The sequence below is a fragment of the Heptranchias perlo genome, chromosome 6 (assembly GCF_035084215.1).
Source record: "Heptranchias perlo isolate sHepPer1 chromosome 6, sHepPer1.hap1, whole genome shotgun sequence".
NCBI lineage: Eukaryota > Metazoa > Chordata > Chondrichthyes > Hexanchiformes > Hexanchidae > Heptranchias > Heptranchias perlo.
The window spans coordinates 38,205,485-38,218,873 of NC_090330.1; the positions used below are offsets into that span (position 1 = coordinate 38,205,485).

Here is a 13,389-nt window from a genome sequence, read left to right on the forward strand (position 1 = left end):
GCAGGTTCACTTCCGTTGTTAGGTTCTTTGTATTTAGGAACGTGGACGCCACCGTCATCCCCTCAGGTTACTTTAATCATATTGTACTTTGGGTACTAGCTGTCTCTTTTGTAAACGTCCAGTGTCATTCAGTGTACCTGTAGTTTGCATTGATTCGTGTGTAGTTTTAATTAGTTTCGATTTATTTTCTCTTTGGACTTGGCTAGAATACAATCTACTTTTAATTCAGTCACTTAATTCAAACTACTGGATAATTCAATTTTTTAATGCAAAAACAACTTTCAGTTCTCAGGAATAGGTTATAGATGCTGAAGATGTGTACAGATTGCAGGACAGGATGGTGTGACTATGACCGGCAAGGACCGATATCTATCCCATTGTGGTTGGTTGAAGAAATTGTGGTCCCCAGAGTCAATAAATTTCCCATGGCCTGATGTATGTTCTCAGGACCTTGGATGGTTGGGATACAAGAAACACATCCTATGCAATAATATTGTCTGGGAGGACAGTAGTGTTCAATGCTATGATGCTGACATTTGGTACAAAGGTTTTGAAAGGTTTTTAGGAGCGAGATTAGAAAACATTTCTACACACGAAGGATGGTAGAAGTTTGGAACTCTCTTCCGCAAATGGCAATTGATACTAGCTCAATTGCTAAATTTAAATCTGAGATAGATAGCTTTTTGGCAACCAAAGGTATTAAGGGATATGGGCCAAAGGCGGGTATATGGAATTAGATCACAGATCAGCCATGATCTTATCAAATGGCGGAGCAGACACGAGGGGCTGAATGGCCTACTCCTGTTCCTATGTAACTGATAAAGAATGATTTCTGAATAGCTAGCATGCCATAATTGCAAGAAATTGTAACACCAGCAAGAATTGTATGATTTAGAAAGCATGAAGCAAATTTATGATCCATGTAAATAAGCAATTGCTAATTTGCAAGTTACTTATGTCTAAGGATAAATCCCAGACTGGACAGAAAGGTTTAGATTCTTTCCTTCGATACAGTAGAACTTGTACGGTTGCAATCTGGAAACCTGGCGAAGCACATATATTTTGCTCCCCAACCTCTTGACTACCATTACTAAAAGAGATGAGGGCTGAAATTCCACATGTGCCATCCTTGTGGGTGGCTCTTGTGCAGGTTAGAACATCTACCTGCCCTTTCCACTGCCTCTGAACCTGGTCCATTTCCTAGTGTTGGGCATTTAAATACTAGTGCTAATTTGGCTGAGGGCTGCGTTGTCAAAACTTTTAAAATTGAAATCTCCCGCCCCCAGGCCCCTAGCAATGCTGGATACCAGGGACACACAGGCATCCTTTGCACCCAGCATTAATATGGCACAAATGACAGAATCAATATCAACATGAACATGCCTTTATGTGGCATTCCCCATGTGCAGGAAGATGTCTCAGAGTGCATTACAAAAAGGAGGAAAAGGGTAAAGTGGTTACCAAGCATAGAGAATAGGGAATGAAATAGAAAGTCGAGAATAGACAACTAAGGGCACAGTGAAAAAGAAGGGGTTTAAAAGTTTGGCAAGGTGGCAAGGCAAAGTGAACCATTTGGGAAAGGTAGCAAGGAGAGGATGGGGGTGTGGGGCTTAGTGCAGGTTGAGGACAAGGGCTGCAGCGTTTTTGGATGAGTTGATGCATGGAAGTGAATGGGAGTGTGATGGTGTGCAGAAGTTACATAATGCCAGTATGGGACAGGCTCGATGGACCAGTTGTTGTTGCCTGTCCTTTTTCGTATGTTTTTATATGACAGGATGTTGGAGAAGTCGAGCCTTGAGGTGCAAGAGGGCAGTTTTGGTATTGGAGCTGAGCTCAGGTTCAAGTAGAATGGCCAGGTTATGTACTTCCTGACTCTGCTTGAGATGACACCCAGGGTGGTTGATGTGTTCCAAGCCAGAGGCACAGAAATGCTGCGGGGAGCCGGAAAATATGGCCTCAGTCTTACTGACGTTCACCATTTCATAAAGTTGGTTAAAATTTTGTGAAACATTGTTAAGTTGTTTACCAAGCCTGTAAGTTTGTTTCACTTGCACAAGTCTTCATGTACAATATATCAAGTCTTAAAAGAAGTAACAAAAAAGTATTTTGTACGATGAAATCAATGTTTTTTAAATATATTTTTAGAATGAAACAGTTCAAGAGGAAGAGGAAAAGCAATTTTACAATGAAAGAAACTGAAACCTTGCTGAAGGAAGTGGAGGACAGAAGAGATATAATTTACACACAGCAACATGATGCAATAACCAATGAGTTAAAATGGATGGCTTGGAAGGAGATAGCAGAAAAAGTCAGCGCTGCAAGTGGTGGCGAGCAGCGCACTGCATATGAAGTGAAGAAGAAATATACTGATTTAAAGTGTTACCTGAAGAAAAGAGGGGAGTGCTTGGATAGGATGGAAGCCATGATGACTGACTGTAGTCCCACTTCACTACATGGTTTTAACCACAATGTTGTCAATGGTGAAACATCTTGTAAGTTTGAAGATTCGTTATTGGTCGACGAACCCAATAGACCTCTTTGTGTAGTTAAAGTAGAAGATGATGGTGATGACGAGGAAGAGGAGGAGGAACTGGAACCACAAAATACAGAGGTTTGTCCCATTAGTTATTCTAGCATGATCTAAGAGGGGAGATGAAAGTGATTAGGTTGCGAGTAAATGTGTATTTTACAGCTTTGTTGGGAAGAATATATTGGCCTTGGAGGGAGTGTAGCGTAGATTTACTAGAATGATACCTGGACGCCAAGGGTTAAATTATGAGGAGAGATTACACAAACTCAGGGTTATATTCCCTGGAATTTAGAAGATTAAAAGGTGATTTGATTGAAGTTTTCAAGATATTAAGGGGAATTGATAAGGTAGATAGAGAGAAACTATTTCTGCTGGTTGGGAAGTCTAGGACTAGGGGACATAGCCTAAAAATTAGAGCCAGGACTTTCAGGAGTGAATTTAGGAAACACTTCTACACGCAAAGGGTGGTAGAAGTTTGGAACACTCTTCCGCAAACGGCAATTGTTAATTTTAAATCTGAGATTGATAGATTTTTGTTAACCAAAGGTTTTAAGGGATATTGGGCTAAGATAGGTATATGGTGTTAGGTCACAGATCAGCCATGATATCAGTGAATGCAACAACAGGCTCGAGGGGCTAAATGGCCTACTCCTGTTCCTATGATCCTAAGAATCATTTGTAGTAAGTGCAATGATACAAAGATTTGATTACAGTTGATATTGCATTCATTTATTAGTATAAAAGTGGGATTGTTGTGCAAAGCTGTCCGCATGCTCATTAGCAAGATGGAAGTGTGCCAGTATTAGGCACTGATCCGCAAACTAGAAAGTTCCCTCTTTCACCTATCGTTTCCTAGAATTCTTCACATTTGTTTTATATTCCATATACCTTCAGATACGATCAGTGCCTATCCAGGAGAAACCACCCAAACAGTGCTCCTCATGTTGGTTTTACAAATTGAAGTCATGTACAACAACAAATTGCATTTATATAGTACGTTTAATGCTCAAGGTGCTTTACAGAGGGAAAAAATGGATGCCTAGCCAAAGAAAGAGGTATTAGGAGAGGTGACTAAAAGCTTGGTGAAAGAAATGGGTTTTAAGGGGGTTGTTAAAGGAGAAGATGGAGGTGGAAGGTTTCGGGAGGAACTTCCAGAGCATGGAGCCTAGGTGTCTAAATACAGGCTGAACAAACTTGGCTTGCATTCCCTTGATTCTATAAGGTTATGGGATGATCTAATTAAGGTGTTTAAAATGATAAGGATTCGATTGGGTAGATACAAAGAAACTATTTCCTCTCGTGGAGAAATCCAGAACCAGGAGACACAATCTTAATATTAGAGCTAAGCCATTTAGGAATGAAATCAGGAAGCATTTTTTCACACACAGATTAGTGGAAATCTGGGGAATTCCCTCCCCCAAAAGGCCGTGGATGCTGGGTCAATTAAAATTTTGAAGACTGAGAGGGACAGATTTTTATTAGGTAAGAGTATCAAGGGATATGGAGCAAAGGCGAGTAAATGGAGTTGAGGTACAAATCAGCCATGATCTAATTGAATGGCGGAACAGGCTCAAGAGGCTGAATGGCCTACTCATGTCCCTATGTTCCTAAGTACATGGCTGCCAATGGTAAGGTTAAGTGAGAGGAAACGCACAAGAGATTAGAGTTAGAGAAACAGGTTGTTCAGGGGCAGTGTTGGTCCAGTGGAGATTACAGAGGTAAGGTCATGGAAGGATTTAAGCACGAGGATAAGAATTTCAAATTTGGTTTGTTGGGGTACTGTAGCCAATATAGGTGAACGAGAAACTGGCACGATGGGCAAGCAGGACTTGGTGCGGGATATGGTACGGGCAGCTGAGCTTTGGATGAACATTTATATGTCAGTTACCAGTCTGAGACCAGTAGCTGCAATATCAGTCCCAGCCTGCCCTTTACATTGCCTGGCTCTAACTGCACATCAGCTGTGGAGGAGAGCACGTATGGAGCTCTTCTCCTGGCGTTTAAAATTTAAATATGTCGAGCACACAGGAAGGAGCATCTGCACTCTCAATATTTAAATCAACTGTAAGTAAGTGACCCCTCTCCCCGCCCCCCACCCCCCGAGCACTTCTTTAAGTTGGTTTGATAATGCACTGCAGTTACGCTGTATGCAAGATGTGTGAGACTTATTCCCTCTCACACCATTTCTCTCCAGATATGGGTTGGACCCCAACTTTTGATTTATACCGTTGAACTCATTTGCAGCAACATAAAAGTTACATAAAAATGCACCTTCAGACCTGTGGAATGTTCTCCCAATTTTATATATTGTAAAAAAATCCTGTATCTTATTTATTTCTCTCTCCTAATGTCAGCAGTAGTGTTACAGCTGTTCCCCGACTGGCAAAATCTTTTCTGCTCCAGGATCAGCTAGTTCCAATTTATGAAGCATTGGGATCATCCTCATCTCACTTGGTGAAAGATATCTTGGCGCTGAAATATATGCCCAGTCCTTTCAGTCACATTGAAGTGTTTTTTAGAATCATACAGCACAGAAGGAAGCCATTCAGCCCATCGTGCCTGTGCCGGCTCTTTGAAAGAGTTATCCAATTAGTCCCATTCCTCTACCCTTTCCCCATAGTATGTTGTCTTGTTCGATATGTACTTGTACTGAAACATATTGCTCTGTTTAACTTCCATTTGTAGTGATGAAATTGCTAAATACTCAGAGTCCCTGAATTGGTGTAAGGGTTGTGGCCGTTAATGTTGAGGTGACTACTATAATTGAACTGCTACATTTGCTGCTTTCTCCATTTTATCAAATTTGTTACTCAGTGGTATCAATTCCTGATATAAGAACAAAATAATCCATCAACAAGATTTCATTACAAATGTAATGCACTATGTGTACAGTATGCAACAGGGAACTTACTTTAATCAACTGAGAAATCTTAACTGAAAATTGCAACAAATCTTTCTAAAGCCTAATACTATCTTAACAGTGAGAGGTCAGTGAGTAAGAGCAACTATTAATACTGTGAGCATACACATAATTCATGTTCAGTCATAGTTAATTGCTTAGATTGAAATTGATTTCATCTTGTTGAATTACGTCTTAAATGCTTTCATGGCTGAAATTTACATTTAAAGTTTCACTCACTGAGTTTCATGTAATACTGTAAATATTAATTGAATAGATTAATTTCTGCAGTTATCTAAATAAAGTTCTTTCTCTCTGGTATAAATATTATATTCCTTTGGTAGTCAAAATAGTTAATTAATTTTAAAGTTTATATAAACATTCTCACTAATATTTACATAGTAATGATTTTGATTTCCTTACTTATACTTTTACATGTAAATATACTTATTTTAAAGTTAATTATTAAATGGAGTGAGTAGCTTATTGACCTGCTGCTGCATTCTGTCAGACCCCAGTGCTAGAATGTGCTTCTCAGTATCACGATGTAGCTCAAAAGCACCAAGCATTTTAGGGCTACTTGGGACAAAGCAAAGCATCTGGAGTTGTTGTCTGCAAGCCGTAGATGTACCATTTTTAATTTATTATTAGCTGAGCTCCCATAGCACTGCTCATGGTTGGATTTGGAGCTTTAAGCTTCTTGGCCGTTTCGGTCGAGAAGTCGGCAAACGGCATGCTAATGAGGCCTGGCTGTTAAAATCGGCTAAGCCAGCCTGCCTGCCTGCCTGCTGCTGCTCCCAGACTGGCACGTCGCTCGCTTTGTTGTGTTCCGCCCAGGAATTAAAATTGAGCCCTAAGAAATTTATTGTTTCAGTAGTATTTTCTGTGTTTGAAATGCCTATGGCATTCTTTTCTGTTGGAGGCCTGTGTCTAGAAGCCTGAGACTTGGAGGTTTTGCAGGTTCCCAGAGACTCCAGCAGGCAAACTGCAGTTTCGAGTGTATACCTACGCACAGAACTTGTAGAATTATTTATGACAAACAGTGAAACTGGTCCCTCAGAGCACACGAGGACTTGCTGTGTGTTGTACCTGCCTCTCCAAAGGAGAATTACTGAGAATGAAAATCCCCAAGGGTACTATTTTTAGAACAGTGAAAATAATCAGAATGTGTTTGTTTTTGTATAAAACATCAAACGCGACATTAAGCATGAACTTGTCAACTTTTTCTGAGGTAATTTTTATGGGAAAAGGAACAATTTAGGTTACTATGTTCAAACGCTTGTTTACAGCATTTTACATATGTGTCAAATGAAACTTTAAACAGTGCCAAATTTCAAGTGGAATTTTTATATTTTGTAATGCATTCTAAATGGTTACAGCAGTTGTCTTTTGTTTTTATTTGTTTATGCTTAGAAATCAAAACGAATGCTTGCTTGTTTAAAGAAAACAGGTAGCAACTTGTGGAAACACTGTATCATTATTCAAGTTTGGAGGAAATTTTAAATAAAAGTCCTGAATTTAGATCATCTTACTCGCAGGTTCTGCTTAATACACTAAGTACTTGCTGCCGAGATACTTGCTAAAGAAAGAAAGATGCAAATAAGATAAAAATGAACTTATCTTTGCTATAACAAGGTACACCCAAAACAGATGGACACTAAAGAGCTGCTTCTCCATATTACATGCAGCGATTTATTTAAGGAACTGAGGCGTTTATAAATTTACTTGCAGTGGGCAAAAAACTGTTTATATAAGGAATCAATCAAAAATTCTTCACTATCTCTGGGAAAGATCCCATACAAATTTCTTTCCAAATTCTCTTGGTGGTGATGCGCACTTCTCCCCCACTTTCACAGCTCACTGTTGCAACAATGTAACCTGTGACTCACTGTGAGCAGTGGCGTGGGAATCAGTTAGCATATATATATATATATAAATGAATTAAATTTTTGTTTTAACAGATTAGAAATATGGAAGAGGAACACAGTGTACTCGCAAGTCCACTTCCTATTATTAGAGCACTAGAAGAAGCTGACAATTTTTCGGAGGCAGAGGGACATTCTTCAAGCTCCGATCAACCTGCAGTGGAGAATTGCAATTCGCATGCACTTTTCTTTATAGAGAAACAGCGGTTAGAGTTGGAGAAACAACGTGTGGCCCTAGAATCTGAAAGACTACAGGTGGAGAAAGAGCGCTTGCAGATTGAAAAAGAGAAGTTGCGTTACCTGGATATTGAAAATGAAAGGCTGCAGCTGGAAAAGGAACGCTTACAGCTGGAGAGAGAGCGTTTGCACATTAAGAGAGAGAAACTGAAGCTATTGACCATACAGGCCAGAAAGTTACCACCCGAGAAGGAATGTAACTTACTGACTGAAAAAACAAGTTTAAAGCCAGTGGATATTGAAGCGGAAAAGCTGAAATTGGAAAAAGAGCGCTTGCAGCTAAAAAAAGAAAGACTACAGTTCTTGAATATTGAGTCTGAAAAGCTGCAGATAGAGAAAGAGCGTCTGCAAATTGAAAGAGAACGTTTACAGTTGCAAAAAGATTGCCAAAAACAGTGATTCCTTTTCATTAATAGCATATTATTTTTAAAACTGAGACTAATCTAAACTGAGTTGTCCTTACTTTCAAAATTTATCAGCATATGCTGTATAAAGCTTATTATAAATGGCTTTCCCACAGTCAATGAAATGCAGCTTATATCCGTTTATATCTGTGCTTTACAGCAGGTTCTCTCAAATTCGGTTGCAAATTTTACCTTTAATTTTATGAACGCTTCCAGACAGATGGACATCTTAACGTTGACTATTAACTTTAAATTTTAACTTTCAAGTTCAAACTATTTAAAATGAGGCTGCTGCACAAGATATAAAATATTCATTTAGATTTGAATTTTGATAGTTTTTGGTTAAGTTGTACTGTTAGAAGAATTAGTGTTTAATAGAAGGATGTTTTCATGTAGGAGAACAATCTTCTAATAATTAATCTCTAAAAGGGCATGCTGGGGAAAAAAAATCTATGGCCTTGAAATAAACAGCTCTGTTAAAAGGAATTGCATGCAAGTTGTTAGTATGCTGATAATTTGTACATTATGCAATAATCTTTTTACAGTAACTTTAAGGCCTATATATTATAGCCCTCAATTATACCAGTTTTTGTCATTGGTGGATCTAGATTTTTGAGTTGATGGCTGAAATTGTTCATCTCTCCATTGTTGGCTAGATGACTCTGGGTAGCCTGTGATGCTATGTACTGTTAGCATGTAAAATACTTTTATCATGGCCTCTACATTGTTATTTTTCAGACAAGTCCCTTACTGCAATAGAGTTTTTTTTTCATTTAACCATGTTGTCCTGATAACTTGTATGAGATTATCCAATTAATGACAAATTCTGAAGTTTTGTCAGTGAGAACTGTGCTTGAGGCTTTCTAACCCAATTTCACTGAGGAAGCTCAACAGCTTTTAGAGAGAGTTCTATCTCATCTGCCCTGGTTAGATTCAAGTCTAATTAAAAAAGGAGTGTAATACTCCAATGTATTAGCTGGTTCCTGACACTACAGAGTACAACAAAAGGAACACAGAAATACATCTTTGTTTGCAATCCAGTCACATGAGATTGGAAAATTTTATTTTGAATGTTTGATGTTGCAAAATGCTACTGTAGTCCTCCGCGCATTAATTGGTTTTAACACTGTTTTGAAACTGTGACTGACAAGTAATTCCAAATTGTTTATTTAAAAATGCCTGAAGGACCAGTGAGTTTATCTGGTGAGTAGTTGAGCCGTACAGGACAGGAAGGTCCCAGTTAGCTGATTTCAGCTGGAAGACAATAGGGACACTATAATTGGTTTCAGTGCCTGTGGGTTAGGGAGAGAAAATTTGGCCATGGTTCATGTTTCTGAATACTCTCTAGTCACTTCCACTGGAAAGCATGTCTATTTTATGCAACTGTCACTCCACAATTAATACACAGACTACCTCTACCTCCTAGTTTTGACATTTATTTTTGTTTACATGGAAGTTTTAACTGAAAGAATGTGTATCTAGACATTAGTTTATGGTAGTGGGATGATCCCATTTCAGTAACCAAATGCTAGTTCATTGTTAGTTTGCTGTAAGTTTTAATACAGTCTATTTGCACAATATAAATATAGAAGATTAGATGAAAGACCTGTGCATATTATTGGAAAAATTGCACTGTGTTTTTGGTGAATTGAGGCCCTGTGATATTAGTGTTGACTGGTCTCTTCTATTAAAATTCGCCTGTTTAAATTTTGATCCACTGCATTATTCAGCTTTTTGAATCTAATGCTAGAAGTTTTCTTGATTAGAGTCTTTCAAGTACTGGACTCCATAAATATTTTTCAATTTTACTGATATTCCTCCAACCACTTGGGTAAGTTTTCTGGCCAGGTGGTATGTTTACAAGTATATTGGTGAAGGTGATGTCTGTATCCTACCAATTTATTTCCAGATGCATGAAATTCTATGATCTGGGTTCTGATAAGCTATAATAAACATTTTTACTCCAGTAACTGTCAGCTGAACATATTACATATTAGGAAAAAAACAAATTACAAGATATCGATTTTGTGTATGTATAGTTTTAGAAATACTGTGAATTAAAATAAGCTTCTTAGTCTCCTGCATTTTTACTTTCTGACCCAATTTAGAAAAATATCATCAGATCTCCTTTTAAGTACCAATATTTTACTATTCAGAAAATATTAAGAGTATAGTATTCAATAATATTTAGGGGGAAATTAAGGTAACAAAATTAGTCTGATGAATCAGTGAATACATACTAAATTTTCTACACAGTAAACGTTTTGGACAAACTGTTTAAAACCCAACTTTATCAAGCATTTATATCTGTAAATTGCAATAAGTGGAACTGAGCCATATAAACCCGTGTGGTTTCAGGTTCAGTCCTTGTGCAGAGTTAGCTGATTTCAACCATGACAGCAGCTAGGGCACTACAATTGGTCTCAGTGCCCCTAAAGGAAGAAAAAAAAATGTCTGTTCTTTCTCCTGATTGCTACTCAGTAAACCCCCTACTCAAAAGTGTGCATGTGTAGCTGTCAGGTGAGGACAGTATTGGGCTGGGCTGTGATAGCCTCCCCATCCCCAACACTCTCGCATGGAAAATGGCCACTCCAGTGAGGTATCAGAGTGCAACCGCTGCCTGTGAACTTCAGCGTAAGTTCATATCTCCAGGAGACGAGAGAAGAAAATTGGAGAAAGAATGCAGTGAGCATATTTTTAATTTATATTATGCTGTGTACTCGGATTGCTTTCTATGTACAACTTTCTTTAAACGGCAAACAAGTGACTAAAGCAGTATTTGTAGCCTTAATTTCAAGCTTGCCACGGATGCAAGTTTTACTACCTAAATAAAATTCTAACCGAATTGTTGGATATAGATTTCCATCAATGGTCTAGGGAAGGGCCTAAACAATGGCCATGTGACCCCGAACAGTCCAGCTCTTGAAACCTAGGCAACTCAGTTCTATTTGTGGTTATATTTGTTATTTACTAGTTTAACCTGTTTGAATTCTGTCGATAGGTTTGGAAAGGACTGTTCTTAGCACTGTTGCCTCATTGGTGAATAAATCCTAAATCATATCCAAAATGGAAGAGTATCAGCAACTTGACCTCTCTGCAGATTAATAAGGTCATGTATTAAGCTTTACATGTGGCTCCAAAGTTGAAGACATAAAGCTTGGACATCCCTGGCCTAGTGGATATAGCCACTGTCTGGTGTCGCATTAAGCAATACAGACCTAAAAACCCCAGGTTCAATTACCGTTCTGTGCTGTTAAATAACCCCTTCAGGATTAACAGCTGGGCCACTATGTTGGCTTCGGCGTCCCCATGCTAGTGACAGGAAAAATCAGCCAAGGTTCTGTTCCTGATTGCTTATCTGGTGTCCCCTGCTGGAAAATGTGTGTGTGGACTTCAGGTGGGTTCAACTGTGGTACATCCATAGTCAGAATAGCCTCATTATCTGGGCTCAAATGTGAAGAATGTGAACTTGAGTGAGGTACTGGAGGGCTGCCAGCCTCTGTAGGAACATATCCCAGTAACAGAACCTTCAGGAGAAGAGCAGGAAAAAAAAATAAGATAATGCAAATTTAAAGTAGGATGCTAGGCTACCTATGTTTGTATCTTCTGATCCACGTGCAAAATTTACAGAAAAATAATTTCATCAAACTACATCTCCATGTACCAAATGTTTTTTCTTCTGTAGATATTGGTCAAAGAAGCACCAATGTGTGGCTCGATCAACACAGCACCAGTTAGTATTTTTGACTCAGAATATTGCAGCCTGCAATCGGTTGATTCATAAAAGGTTCTTTTATGATCAGCTTAACTGTTCAGTCACTTAATTACTTTGTCATGTTTTCCTTAATAAGACTGTTATCCTCCAGTTAGACTTTTATGTAAAGGAAAAAGTTCCTTTTGGCTAGCTTACCAAAAATAAAGTTGGTATTTTCTAAAAAAAAACTTTCTCTGAAAAATGTGTTTTTTTTATTTAGAGTACGTGCTTCCTGTGAAAGTGATGCCTCAACTGTGAGATCACAAGGGCTGGAATATCAATCATGACCAGTGATAATATACCTGTAATAATAAAAAATTCCCTCAACTGAGGCATTCCTTCTGGTTGGAACCACAGCTTTTCTATTTCCACAGAGGCTGGTGTTGAACTAATAATGCGTTTTCTGGCTAGGTATTTTGCCCTGCTTCTCTGCCTTTTCTAAAACTAGGGATAGTTTTCAAAGCTGCGATTATATATTAAAACCCCTATTAGAATATTTAAGGATTCTCCAAGATAGGGGAATTTAAACAAGGCATATCAATTTTTTAAAAAATAGCGACCTAAGTGAGAATCTGAATTCATTTTTCCATTTCTTTGAAGGTTTGATGCTAAAAATGCAACACCTCCCAAATCTAAACCTTACAGACGAGGAACCTTCCTGGTTTAATTCCCAGTCAGCTGGTTCCAGCCAGGGCAGCAGTATGGTGCTGCAGTTGGCCTTAATGCCCTTGGGCTAAAGAGGAGAAAATCAGCAAGGATCCCTACACTTGTTATCCAGTGACTTCTGGAAAGTGTGCCTGTATGGATATCAGATGAGGACCAAATTGCGCTCAGCTGTGTTGTCCTCTATCATCAGTACTCACTGTCTAGGCTCATACATGAAGAATGGCTACTTCAACGAGGTACTGGAAGGCTAGAGAACCCTGCGGAAACATGCTCTTGGATATTTGCTGCCTTCAGGAGAGGAGGGGAGAAAAATGAAGACAATTGGGGAGGTGGGGGGCAATAATTTCCTGTAGCAGAATTCTGACCTGAACAGAGATATGGGCCTCGATATTAATTCCCCCCTCCCACGACGGCCTGGAGAGGGTCAGGGGAGGGGGGTTAAAGATTTAAATACAGGGTATGCATCACCAACACGCATGCACCCGCTACCTTTTTTTTACAGTGACGGGTAGCGGGGCGTCCGAGTATCCCACCATGGAGAGGTGGGACACTTAATTAACGTATTTAAATCGGGCTCCCACAGTGCAATTGGGAGCCTGATTTAAAATGCACTGCTACTGCACGGGTTTCCCAGGGGTCGGAAAACCCGGCAGTGAAAGGGAGGCGAGAGCTCCCAGCTCCACAAGGTAAGTGCCCTTTTCAGCACTTGTGGGCCATGAGGAGCAGGCGTGCTACCTCCAGCCCCTCAAGGAAGACTTCAGCACCAATCATGGATTCTTCCCCCTGCCGATCATGGCCTCCCTTCCCCGCACCCCCCCCCCCCCCCCAAAGCCTATGATGGTGTCTCTTCCACCACCCCGCCAGCCAATTGTGGCCTATCTTCCCCCCCCCCCCCCCCCCCAACCTATCATGGTGTCTCGTTCCCCCCCTCCGCCAATCATGGCCTATCTTCCCCCCACCCCCCCTTGCCTATC

General features: G+C 39.6%; 1 protein-coding gene across 1 annotated transcript; it reads left to right on the top strand.

The window, feature by feature from the left end:
• Positions 1 to 21: 21 nt before the first annotated feature.
• On the top strand, positions 22 to 11,900 carry msantd4 (Myb/SANT-like DNA-binding domain containing 4 with coiled-coils). The gene is made up of 3 exons (XM_067985424.1): positions 22 to 66; positions 2,146 to 2,611; positions 7,391 to 11,900. Exons 2-3 carry the CDS (start codon positions 2,147 to 2,149, stop codon positions 7,988 to 7,990), a joined length of 1,065 nt encoding a protein of 354 aa, XP_067841525.1. The 5' UTR covers positions 22 to 66; position 2,146; the 3' UTR covers positions 7,991 to 11,900.
• The last annotated feature ends 1,489 nt before the right edge of the window (positions 11,901 to 13,389 follow it).

Bases quoted from the DNA above. Each gene is read 5' to 3' on its own strand.
- msantd4 (XM_067985424.1), top strand. From the start codon at position 2,147: ATGAAACAGTTCAAGAGGAAGAGGAAAAGCAATTTTACAATGAAAGAA. The intron at 2,612-7,390 runs GTTTGTCCCATT...TTGTTTTAACAG, and splicing joins TGGAACCACAAAATACAGAG to ATTAGAAATATGGAAGAGGA.